At 38.4% G+C, this 13,607-nt stretch overlaps 1 protein-coding gene across 1 annotated transcript in view; it reads left to right on the forward strand.

Moving 5' to 3' along the window:
* The window catches only part of BEND5 (BEN domain containing 5), a 449,709-nt gene that overhangs the window by 352,124 nt on the left and 83,978 nt on the right, over positions 1-13,607 (forward strand). The window contains exon 6 of the mRNA XM_033152183.1: positions 4,940-4,979. Within this exon, the coding sequence (XP_033008074.1) occupies positions 4,940-4,979 (40 nt within the window). The remainder of the gene's footprint in view (positions 1-4,939; positions 4,980-13,607) is intronic.

Here is a 13,607-nt window from a genome sequence, read left to right on the forward strand (position 1 = left end):
TTTATGAATAGTGCTATATAAATACTTTTACAAACAAACAAACAAATTGTATTGCTTTAAGTATCTTTGCATTTTGAACTTAAAGTAACTTTAAACAGTATTTGCTGCCATCATGGCAAAGTGACAGTGGTGAATGCACACTCTGGAGTGACTTCACGCATAATGCCTATAGCTGTCAACCTTTTCCCTTTTTTGCAGGAAATTCCCTTATTATAGCATTGGGAAACAGCAGGGAGGGTTGACAGCTATGATAATGCCTTGCCATGAGGAAAGATATCTTTCCCAAGCGAGGCATTGACTTCACCCTGTGCTCCAATTCCTTATGCATCAGCAAAAGGGTAGCAATAAGGAAGAGCTGGGATTCTGCCACAGGTAGAGTTTGACTTTTATACTGCATGTTTGTGTGAGCTTTGCCATTATACTGTGGAAATAGCAGGAGTGTATAGGGATAGTTTTGTTTCCATGCATGATACTCCCCCCCCCAATACCTTTGCAGTAGTCATTAAACTGCCCATATGTGTTATTTTGTATTATTCATATTGGCCTCTGCTTTTGAACCACGACTGGAAATACAAAGATATAGAAAGTGTATAGGAAGATGACTGATCAGATGCTTCTCCTACAGAGAGTGTTCACATTTTATTGGAGTCCACCTACACACCTGCATTATTAATAATAAAAAATCACACAAAGTAATCGGCATGGGTAGTTGAGTTTTACTAAGATCCCTGCCAAGTATCAACAAGATGAGTGGCACATTTTATCATGATCCAATGATACATTTGCAACTAATAATAGAGGGCAAAGGAAGTGTGAGATTCTGCTGTATTACATGAATAAAGATCTGTTGGGGGGGTTAGTTGAAAGAATTTATTATTTAGTGCTTGAGTGTGATAACATTTTATGTTTTTAATTATCAGAATATCTGCTTTAAAAGGAACAGAAATGGCATTTTTGTCTTGATCAGAAGGTAAATGCAGGGTGTTGTGGCATTCCAACTAAGGAATATCTAACCAGAGAAAAAATGTAGAAACTTCATCAAGAGAACTTAATTTCTCCAAGTTTGATAGCTTAACATTTTGGGGGAAAGCATGCCACACTTCCTTGTCTGGATCAAGAGCTTATTGAAGTCACATGTAATTTGATGATGGTGTTAATGAGGAAACAGTTCTAGGTGTCAGTATCACTAGGCATCTTTTCACAAAATGTATGATAAAGGAAAGAACTGAACAATCTGTGGTACCTTTACACATGGGTAGTGAGAGTTGGGTAATGTACCAAGAAGAAATAAGAGTGGTGCAGGAGAACATCTTGCAGATAATCTAGCCTTAAATGAATTAGTTAATTTACACAAAAAATAATTCCTTCTTTGCACTCTTCCAACTCACCCTGAGTTAATTAAGGTTAGAATTAAATAGAAAAAAGTCAGCAAATATCTCCAAGGGCATCAATACTAAGGAAAAGAAGTAAGTGCTGAGAGAGAGAAAGAGAGTGAATATATGCCAGTATAAAAGGTTAAAAGAATGCTGAAAGTTTAAAGTCTTAAGTCAGGAAAAGTTAGTGAAGAAGTAAGCAATGAAGAATTTTTAAGGTCAGCTTAGAATTGCAATTTAGAACTATTCAGCGACAAATCTAATAAAGACAGTCTAATCAAAGTTTGGCTACCATACTGAAATGAACAGTGCTCAATGTCATATGTTGGTGGATTGTGTCTGTATAATGGGTTCAACTCATACATTCTGAGGGGTTAGAACAGCTCAACATTCTGGCTCAATTGGAGAAAGGTGGCTCCCATTGTAGTAGAAAGATAAATTGAAGTGTTGAGATTTGTTTTAGTTTTTGTTCTAAATGCTGGTTCATATGGAGTGAGGATTTTTTTTAAAAAAGTACTTGATACAACGTGAATTATTTTGGTTCTAAAATTTCCCTGTGTTAAAGGCAACCACTTGATAAGAGTCGGGGTGTGTGTATCACATCGTACCCCATATAACTCATTGTGATTAAAAAATAGTTCAGTTTCTTTATAGGTATATTTTGGTTTAGGAATATATTTGTAAGAAGAAGTCAGATAGCTTGGCATCTTATGCATCTGGCCTCCCACCCTAAGGTAATTTGGGTTTAAATATTGTTGTGGGAGGGGACCTGTTGGAAGACATAGAAAGGCTGACCTAAGTAAAGCAATGTTCAGAGTTGTCCACAATCCTCTTCTCCTTCTTGTACAACAGCCCTCCCAAGGAAACAGGAGATGGCCAACCTTGCACCATTAGTGTCCCTTCATGGACATGAATTATATCTTATGTTCAGTTGCAAGTAGGAACTAAGCACACTTGACTGTCAGTGAAGTTCATATACTATTGAATGAATTTCATTCGGCATTCGACTGCACAGACACTAAGTTTCAATCTTTTTGATGAGGCCTTGAAAGAGTAAAATTTTGGGAAAGGCAAACTTTTCAGTTTAGTGTTCATGCAGGCGTGCTTCCATTTTCAAGGACTTCCAAGTGTCACCAAAAGAATAGAGACAGCGTAATGATGAGAATTAGATTAGAAGTGGATCAATAGGCCTGACAATAAATGAAAGCAACACAGACATTATTGAGCAGATTAGGAGAGATAAATTAAAGTGGACAGTATATTCTGCAATGCCAGTGCTACACAAATGTTGGACGAAGAGAGTTTAGAAGGATAACAACTATTAGGAAGTGTAAGGAAAAAGAAGTAAATGGCTGTAACATTCGAATGATGAAGGGAAAAAAACTCTCTAAGCTGTAGTGAATGTCAAATGAATGCTGAATGCACCAAAATAAATGAATTGTCAATGTGAATAGCACTAGTACTTTATTAGAATTTAGTTACCTACCATTGATTGGTGATGAGTTCACAGTGACATACTTAAAGATTAAAATAATTATAAGATAACTTGTTCAGAACATACTTAGTTTAAACACCTTTGTTAGTGATTCTGCGAACCACAAATATGAGGATTTGCAAAACTTTTTTTAAAAAAAATTAAATTATATGTATTTGAGATCTGAAGAAATAAGGCTTATCTTTTCAGGGCACATTAGTTGTTCTACTATGAGTTCCACATCCAGACTGCTCATTTTTCAAATTCATTGTACTGTTTTTATAATGTTTCGCTTGAACCAACCTATTCTGAACAAATTATGTAAATGATTTTAGACAGGTAAGCTCACCTTTCAGATGTGTGGGTAGATCATCACATCACAGTGACATGGGCACTCCTAAGTACACAATTATACAAATACGCTTGGAATTCATATCAAACATATGCAAGCAAAGCCAATATTGCAGCTTCTTAACCAAGATATCAAAACTGTATTTTAGTCAGTATTTTAGTGGAAGAGGATAAAATATTGCAGGAATTTCTACTTTCCCTAATCACAGTACAGCTCCAACGTCAATTTGAAGAAATGATCACATTCATTTACTTATATAGATGAAGACAGTGGAAAGTTTCCAAGTGATTTGACTAGAGAGACTTCAGAGTGTGTTCCTACAACCCCATGGCAGCTTGCAAACTATTACTTATCTCTCCCTGATCTGACATTTGCACAAGCAAGGGAGAGTAGCAGACATTTTAGGGCAGTTTGTCAATTCGCTAGGGATGTCAAACAGGTAAGCCACCATGCCTTGCTGGTGGCCAGGGCAAACCAAGAGGCCCTGTAGAACAAATATGCCCCACTCTGTCAGGTTTTCAGTGTATCTGAAGAAGTGTGCATGCACATGAAAGCTCATACCAAGAACAAACTTAGTTGGTCTCTAAGGTGCTACTGGAAGGAATTTTTTTAATTTTTATTTTGTTTTATCAGGTTTTAACAGTACATAGCACCATGGCTGTCAAATCAATGTGGAAAGGGTTCCCTGAATGTAGGATATCTTAAATTCACTGGACCATCTAACAATGTTTTGGAAAACTGTATCTCAGGAAAGCATTGAAGCAATTCTGACTTTTACTAGTGAATTTGTGCATATATTTCCTGAATCCAAGGGCTGACATTTTCAGAGGTGATGTGAGAACAGCTTCTGTGTGGTTGGATTCCACACCGCTCTAGAACCGTGTGACTTAGTTCCTCCCCTCTTTTCTCCTCCAAGCTTTCCCAGTTGGATGAATAGGTCTCTGCTGTTTGGTGTCCGGTTTTTTTAATTGTTTCTTAACACTAAACACTACTGTTGTAGTATATTATGTTTTGTACATTGCCTTGAGATATATTTGTGAAAGGTGATTGATTGATTGATTGATTGATTGATTGATTGATATATGTTGCCAGAATGGTAACAGGAGCCATGCAAACGTAACTTCAATGCTGTTCTGGTCATGAAGTGGGCCTCAGTGTTTATAGTTCTGCTTCCTTGTTCTCTGTATTGTTTTCCTGCAAGTGCCGGTATTGTGTCCAATGGCACGAAGCTGCTGGAAGGATAGTTACAGGATCAGTTTTTTGTGGTAACAACAAAGCCCTTGATTATCCAAGGCCTCTTTCTCTCACTTTTAATTAACTTCTATCTCGTTTACTCCTCCACTGTGAAAATAAGGTGTTACTTTATTTTTATAAAAAAACAAGGATGCTAATTTGTGCCACAGAATCCTGCACATCAGTACCACGCTTTAAATCATATAATATCATTTGCCGATGTGTTAAATGTTTCCTTGGTTTGACAAAGGTTGTTAAATCTAAGCAGACATGCATATGTGCATTTTTACCGCTAAATTAATTACCAACACTCTAAAAGAGTGCAAGAGAGAAGGCATTCAAAGGGCTGGGCACGGTACACATGGCTTCCATCCAAAAGAATAACATTGAGCCATGTAAGTCATAATTAATTCTATTGCAAATGTCAGAACACTTGCTTGGCATGTCTAAGCTGACCTACTAAAATTAGTCATCTTTCAGCAACTCCTTTTATCATTTGTTTTTCAGCAACAGCGGCAACTTGACCTCTTGACTATAACCAACCCTGGTGAGTAAGCCACAAGGCTCAGCTCTTTTTATGTTTTCTTAAAGAGATGGTTGTCTGAATGTGTCTCTTTCTCCCCTCCCTGACATGCAAAATGAAAAACACTGTTCACCAGAAAATCTTTAACATAATAACAACTGACAGCTATATTGTGCTTGGTAAAGCCGCGGGCAGTTATCCGTTCACAGAGCTGCCTCTTCAGACCTTTACTCTGTGAATTTGAGTGCTGATATTTCTTTAAGCCTCCTGGGGTTACTGTTAGTGGTATGTCTGCAGGGTAGATATGCTATAATTCACAATGTATGTTCAAGTATCACAGAAGCATTCCATTTAACTCTCTGCAGTGGTAAACTTAGATATTTACTAAAGAACAGAGTGAGCCGATATTATCATTGCTCACTGTTGGAGAGAGAAAAGAGAGAGATAATGTGTTTGTCATCTTGAAATATATATTATTAAAAAATACTACATTAAAATAAAATGTTTCTGAAAACCGCTTTCTGAAGTACATACTAGCATGGCTATTCTTAAGTGCTACTTGTCCGTTTGGTACAGTGGAGATTAATCATGCCAATAATGTTCATATTAGTTTTGTTTGTTTCCTGCTCAGTGCTCAAAACAACAGAATTGGCCATGTGAGATGAAGGTTGGATGACTCTGCTTAGCAGGCACGGGATATTGCAGTAGCTGCATGGCACACCCCATTCTGTGTCGTTGTAGCTAAGCATTGGAGTAAGTCTGAGTTGTGGGTAATAAATAGGGGAAAAAAACCTGAAAGCTGTAGCATTAATGGCAAGGATCCAAATGCAAAGCATTTGGATCCTTCTTATCTCCTCTGAGAGCATGGTGATCATGGTGCATTGGAGGATTAGAGTTGAAGGAGGCTAATGTAGCCCAAGGGAGATCCCGTGAGACCTTGTATTGTCTTGTGCAAAGCTTCTGGCATGTATTGCTGCCACCTCAGCAAAAAGAAAACTCCAGCATAGAACACAGAGGCAGTGTGATGTTACCAAGCCTACACATATCCCAGGTTATGCCTTATGTTTTAACACATTGCTATATAGGTGTAATATTTTAAGATCTTGGGTCTAGAGAGGTAGTGTGTCATGAAGAAGTTGTACTGTAGTCCTGTTGCTAGGGGGAATTACCAAGGACCACTGAATACCAATTCAAGTTTTTAAAAAAGTTTATTATAACAAGTAACAAAAGAATCAGAGGGTAAAATGCTGATGCTGCTTGAGACTCCAAAATGGGATAATCACAAAACTTAAAATGGTAACAGGGCCATATACAGACTGAACAACTCCCATGTGGGCTGGATCAACAACTTATTTGCTGCTATAAATGAGATAGATGGAGGCAGGGAGCATTATGGTTGACGTGTGAGAGTGGAGAGTGGTACTAGGGGTCTTGTAGACTGCATGGGAGGCCTAGATGCACCAGGCTGAACAAAAAGGATGGGGGTTTGGGCCTCGTGGGGGAAGAATAATCAGTGCCATTTGGGAAATAGAAGAGAGAGAAGGAAACAAGAGTTGTAAGGTTAAAGATACGACTACAATTCCAAATGGTCCCACCCAAGCCTGTATGTCGGGGGGAGGGATAGCTCATTGCACTCAAAAACTTGAACATACAAAATTGCCTTGGTATATTCAATACTCTATGCTCTCTCTTTAAAAACTCATTTAAACATGAAAATGTAAGATTATCTCCATTTCATTAATTTGTGACTCACACATGGATAATTTTCAGGTGGCTTTCATTTCTGCTAGAGCTGTTTTATTGTGTCAAATTATAGATGCAGTTCTGCATTGCTCAGTTAATTTTTCACCAGTTAGAAAATAATATGTTAACCTTCCTAGAGTTAAATGGGATGACATGTGAGATTTACTGTATTTCTCCTTTGATTGAGGCTTGCTTTCCTTCATACCACTGCCTAGGAAACTGCCATGCAAAATTAGATGAAAAGAAAAGCTTCAGGATGTGTTTTTGGGGAAAAGTTGCTTAAGAACAAATTCCACTATTAAAACTCTCTGAAAAGCCATTCCTATTACAGTCCTGAACATTCTGGACGCTTCTGACTAATTGAAGCATGAAAATAATATGAACTCAAAGTCATGAAGCTATAATACACCTATTAGTAAAAATGATACAGGGTAATAAAATGTGACAGAAAGTTGTTCACCACTGAAACTCATGCTCCAACTATTCTTAATAGGCCATGCTAATTATTACTACATTGATTCTGATCAAAGTACACGTCAAGGGATCCTGGCTGAGTTTTCAAACAACCACACATAATTACTCTTCATGTTTGTTGGTGAGAGCTTCATAGGCTGTTGTATTTTAAAATGAATTCTTACATATCTTCCTATTAATGACAGTCTGTGCCGAAGAAGATATAGTAATGCTCAGAAGAAGAGGACAAATAAATTAGCAGGTGGGGAAGTATGTTTATCTGTTTGCGAGGTTAAATAGAAATTCTGGAGATAATGTTTACACAACTCTATGGAAGCTGGGAAGAGGGATTAGTTTTCAAGGCTAGTAGATGAGACCTTGGTCTTATGCATATTTTCTCGGACGTACGTTCCACCAATATCAAGGGGATTGCAGCCTTAAGCCATTACTACTCATGTAATAATTACATCTTAGTTTTCCTGTTTTTAATCAGCAATGGTCTGCTTTGCACAAACCGCTGCTGGGATGGGAGACCTGTGTTTGAACTATACCAATTCAGACTGCTGGTGAGGAGTTGAATGCTTATTTACTGGGGAGGGGGGGATAATCCCTACACTTAGAAAGTTAGGGAAAAATCTAGCCTTCTCCCCGACATTCTATATTTCTTTGGGTTGTGTGTGTGTGTGTGTGTGTGTGTGTGTATGAATGAATATGAGAGCATTTTATAAAAAATGACCTCCCACTTGCAGTCCGAAGTGGTATTGTCCAGCTATAGATTTACAATGGGTTCTCCCAGCTTTGTATTCTACAGTTACTACAGTACTCACATGTTGGATTTGCACATCCAGTGCACTTAATTGCAACATTCTCTAATCTGGCACTCTCCATATGTTGTTTGACTACAGCCCCCCTCATTCCCAGCCAGCATGGCCAACAATGGGCAGGAGGATTATGGGAATTGGAATCCAAAACATCTTGAGGGCATCAGTTTTGGGAGGGCTGCTCCATTAGTTCTTGGCCTATGCAGGTCTCCCACAGCACAAATGGCACAGCTGGAGCAGCTGGGATAATGCCATCATGGAGTTTTCTAATATCATATAATTTCTGAGATAGCAAAAATAACTTCTGATACTGTGCCTCATCCAATTTACCTAATTCCATGACCAGATAAAGTAGTAGCAGTGGGACATGGAGAAGTATTCTAATAAATCCCAACAGCCTACAAAAATAGCATCTCAGTAACTTAGTTCAGCAAGATACTTAAACCTGCTCTGAAATATTGATTCTGGCATTTTTATCATCCATGGGATACAAAAAGATCCTGAGCCTTTTCAAGGGAAACCTCAACCATGCAAGAGAATTCACAATAGTATTTATTTATTTATTTATTTATTTATTTATTTTGTTAATATCCTGCCTTTCCTCCACAAAGCCCAAGGCACCATACATGAGTCCTCCACACACCCCCTCCCATTCAGTCTTATAACAACCCTGTGATATATGCTAAGCTGACAGATAGCAACTGGTTCAAAGACATGGCTGAGGAACAAGATACAGCAATCCTAGCTGCTCTTTTTCCAAGCTTGCCTCCTATTATGATCCAATATTTGTGTGTCCTTCAAATGAATCCCGGCTGCCTGCAGAAGAATATTTTCACAGTAGAAAATCAGCAGGCAGGTGTACAGAGGGGGTGGGACAGCAATACCTGGGGAGCAGAGGTTAGGCTTCCCTTTTAAAGCCATAAATGGAATGATTTATTGTGCAACAGCTTCCCAGTTTCAGGGGCAGAAATGGCCTTTTCAATCCTTGTAGCATCTGTTCCTCATAGCTTTGCATCACTTTGTATATGTCCATCTAAATTTCTAAAACTGCTGCCAAATTAAAAGTGTGCTCTGTTTACACAGCAGAGAAATATCCCATGCAAAAAGAGCTGTGTGGGGTTTTTGGTGCTATTGTCAGGTTCTCCTATGCCATTGCTTGTTTGTCCCCTCATGCAGGATATTCATATAAATTCTCCTCCTAGCAGCCATTCCGTTCTGTCACAATCAATTGAGCAAAATGGAGATCCAAGAGCTATGGACTCCCATCCTATTCTTCCATCTTGTTTGTGCTCTACTGCATTATCATGCTTAATTGCCCCTGTTCTTCAGACCAGCTTTTGCATCTTCCAAATCATGATTCCAGAATAAGTCTTTGCTGTTTACATAAGCTCCCTTCACTGGATCATATTCGAAACAGGAGTTTTATTTTATTTGGGGTCTGAGGCTGTAACCTGACATTATGTTGTATGAATATTCACATCTTGAAGTGCTTGACCTTCATCTACTTTTGTCTATCCAGCCTAAATTATCTTTTGTCTTATATCATCAGTCTTTCACCAAAATAATTTGTATGCTTAGATGACTGGATGACACTTACAATTTTGCAGCAGTTTTAAAAACTAGATGGTCATATACAAAATGATGCAAGCCTTGCTAACGATACAATCCAGTATTTTGCTGTGGTAGGCAGACAAATCTGCAGCCCCGGAAAGGAGCTTCTATGCATCCCCACAGAATATATAGGGATATTTTTTAAAAAAGATTTTTATTAAAGTATGAGAATTTTTACATACATTATATTCTCTCCTTGCAATTTTTAAATTTCCTGTACCATTTTTTTCTTTCCATTCCCACCCCCTCCCCCACCCTTATCCATTGGAAGGATTCAAACGATTGTCCTCAGCCACGGGCACAATGTCTTTAATTTGCACTGAATGTCTTCTGTTCCAGTAGTTGTTATCCATTGAAGATAGGGGTTCCATCTGGTCTTTATAATAGTAGACTTGGCCCTCCATGTTGTTTCCTGTGATGTTACTGCAACGATGTCTGACTGAATAAATTCAAACAAATAATTAGTCCAGACCTCTACTGTCCATTTTTCTCTATCTTTCCAACCTAAAGCTATTGTTGCCTTTCCCACTAGTATCATTGCTTTGAAGGTGAGCTGGTCACCTTTCTCTATGGCCGTGTTTCCAAGAATACCCATTGTCATGAGATTGAAGTCTATAGATAACTTGATTTAAAAAACTTCATTAATAACCTTAAGGATTTTATTCCAAAATCCCCTTACCTCTGGGCATTCGGGGATATTATATCCCCCCCTCCCAATCTCTTGTTTTGTGACTAAATATGGGACTCTTCTTTAACCCAATTTCTAGCATAGTGACTTTCGTTGCTAGGTGTTATTTTAAAAATAGGAATTATAGCAGAGCTGCTTGTAACACTGTAAGATTGGTCTTTTTGCTTGCTTAACATTTAGTTTTGGTGCACACACACAGTATATAGGAAACCTGAATATTAAGTGTGTGTGTGTGTATTTTTTTCTTCTGGGAAATGGTTTTTCATCAAGTTAAATAAAAACCATAGAGAAGGCATTTGAAAAGCTAACACCATTACTTTTGAAATCTTTCTGCAACACCTTATTATTATTCTAGGTCACTGTGATGTTTCCATGCACCTTGGCATGTCCCTTTAATTGGATCCTTGCCTACGAAGGTCCAGCATAGTTGCATTGAAAGCTGACATTTCCAACTAACTGACCTTTTCAGGCCCAGTGATACTTCTATAATGATTATCCCCTTGCATTGTTTGGACACAATACCACATACTTCACAGCACATAAAGAATATGGTCTTTGAAAACTATTCAAAATTTCCAATCTCAAGTTAGCAAAATGAGAAAATTGGGTACAAACATTCATCAGAAGTGTTATTGTGCAGGTATCGATTTGAATGCCCTTTCATTTCTCTGGGAAAAAGTGTTGTAGTATAGAGTTCTAAATTAACTTTTGTTCTGGTTCCCCCCCCCCTCCCACTAACTATAAAAAGGTCAAATTCATTCATAAGCCTGAATAGATTTGCTGGATATAAGCAATAAGATAACAATCAACCTTCAAATAACCTTTAAAGAGACAGTATCTTCCTCTATGAACAATAATTGATCTACTCATTAAGCAGGAGGGAATTCTTTCAGGCTCACCTAAGCAAAAAAATGTATAGGAAAAGGACACTATCTAAAACAACAAGGAAATGAAGTTTTAATATAAGAAATGGTTTAATTCTGCACATGTCAGAGACGTCAAAGGCCTGCTCAGACCTTTACATATTAGAAATAAAAGCCTTTGTTGCCGGGTCATGGAAGATATTACATGTTGAGAAAATATAGAATCTCTTAGTATATAGATAGTTGTTACTTTCTATACACATCATGAAAGACCAAAGAAATGTATAAACCCTTGACAAATTTCCTGATCTGAATATGCATCCAGGGGAAGAAACAGAAGGTCACGGTTGTTGTGGTGCACAAAAAATAATGAGAATCCTCTATCGAGTGTTTTGGTGAAGGAAATGGGCTCATTTCTCCTTTCAGTCAGGTCCGTGGTGGTAGGAAGGTGCTAAGATAGTGGCACATTGTCACTTTCTTTTCACACTTAATGGCTAATTTTTAAAAGTGACCACTCATTTCTTCTGCTAGTACTCACCTTTGTCTAGTCATGGTAGATCAAAACTCCTCAAGTTTTGTAGATATTAAATCAATGATGTCATGATAGGATCTCATGAAGCTTACTTTTTATTATTATTATTTTTTTATTAAAGATTTTCTTGGTTTACAAAGTGTGTGTAATGTCTCTCATATTTTTCCATAAAACATTTTTACAGATCAATTTTAGTTGTTGAGACATTAGGGAGAGAGGGGGGAGAAGGAAGTGGGTGGGATGGGTGGGAGGGTGGGGTGGGGAGATGATGTTTCTATTTTCCTTAATATATGTAGGATTTGGTATCAGCGTCGCTTGTGTTGGTTCTGTTGTTTGCTTGTGTTTCTTTGGCGGTGAGAGGTTGTGATTGGCGTAGGGTTTGATTGTTCATTTGTGGTTGGCTGTGATGGTCTTTGGTTTCCTGTGTGAGTGGGGTGGGTGGGTGTTTTGGATCAGGTTAGCCATATTGATTTGTATGCTGTCGGTAGATTTTTGTCATTGTCTTGTTGGGCTGTGTGTGCGATGAAGGGGGACCATACGGGGGTGAAGGTGTCTTCTTCTGTTTGTCCCCGTGCTAGTTTTAGGTTGCTGGTTAATTTTTCTAGTAGGGCTGTTTCCCATACTACTTGGTACCATTGGTCCATGTTGACTCCTGACAGGTCTTTCCAGTGTCTGGTTATGATGTTTCTGGTTGCTGAGAGTAGATGGATTATGAGTTCCTTGTGTTGTAAGTGGGCATTATTGTCTTGGAAGATGTTTAGTAGAGCCAGTTCTGGGGTGGTTTCTAGCACTTGTTTGGTTATTTTGCATATTTCTTGTATGGTTGTTGTCCAGAATGTTTGGATTTTGGGGCACTCCCACCACATATGGAAGTATGTGCCCGTAGAGGTGCATGCTCTCCAGCATCTTGGTGAGGTTCCTGGGCGTATTTGTGCTAGTTTTCTTGGTGTTAGATACCACCTGTAGGTTAGTTTTAGGGTGAGTTCCCTTCTTTTTGTTGATATGGATTTAAAGGGGGGTTTGGACCACATTCTGGTCCATTGGGTGGGGTTGATTTCGTATCCTATGTCGTCCTCCCATTGTCTTTTGATTGTGTCTAGGGGGTTTGTGGGGTTCTTTAGTAGTATTTTGTATATTGCGGATACTATTCCTTTGCCGTGTCCCTTTGTCATTAGGATGAGGTTTTCAAAGGTTGTCAGGGGTCTAGTTGCTGTTGATTTTACTGCTGGGTTGTTTAAAAGGGCATGTAATTGGTGTTGTGCTAACCATGGTATTTGAGTGTCTTCTAATTTGTCCTGTATTTCTTGTGTTGATAAGGGTGTGTTATTTTTATAAAAGTCTATTAGGCGATGCAGGCCTTTGGATTGCCATGTTTTTGTTTGGAGGTTTTGTGCTGCGTGGAGGAATAGTGGGTGGTATGCCAGGGGAATTAGTGGGGATGGGGTAGGGGATAATTTGCCAATTTCTGTTTTCCATGCTTTGAACATGGTTTGTGTGTACCTGTTAAGTGTTGTGGGGATTTTTCTTAGTTTGTTTGGGAGGAGTGGGTATGCTGAAGCTTACTTGATAGAATACATTGTGTTCATCTAGTCCAGTATTGCCTCCACTGTCGGTGACTCTTCAGGGTCTCTAATGTCTTTTTGCTGAAGCATTATAACAGCCCACAGGCATAATTTCAGAATTTCTGTTTAATGTTCAGCTTAATGTTTTACTGTATTTTTATCGCATTTGGATACTATGTACGGACCTTTTGCTTGCATTTCTATTGTTGTAATTTGTGAGAACCACTTAGAGATTTTGTTATATTAAGCAGTATATGAATTATTAAAATAAATGCAGATAAGCTGGTGTCAGGAACCCCCCCCCAGGGCTGCTGGAGAAAGCGAAAGAGCATTATAATTACCGAGATCCTCCTAAATTATATTCCAGCGGGGAGAGTTC

This window comes from Lacerta agilis, chromosome 6 (assembly GCF_009819535.1).
Source record: "Lacerta agilis isolate rLacAgi1 chromosome 6, rLacAgi1.pri, whole genome shotgun sequence".
NCBI lineage: Eukaryota > Metazoa > Chordata > Lepidosauria > Squamata > Lacertidae > Lacerta > Lacerta agilis.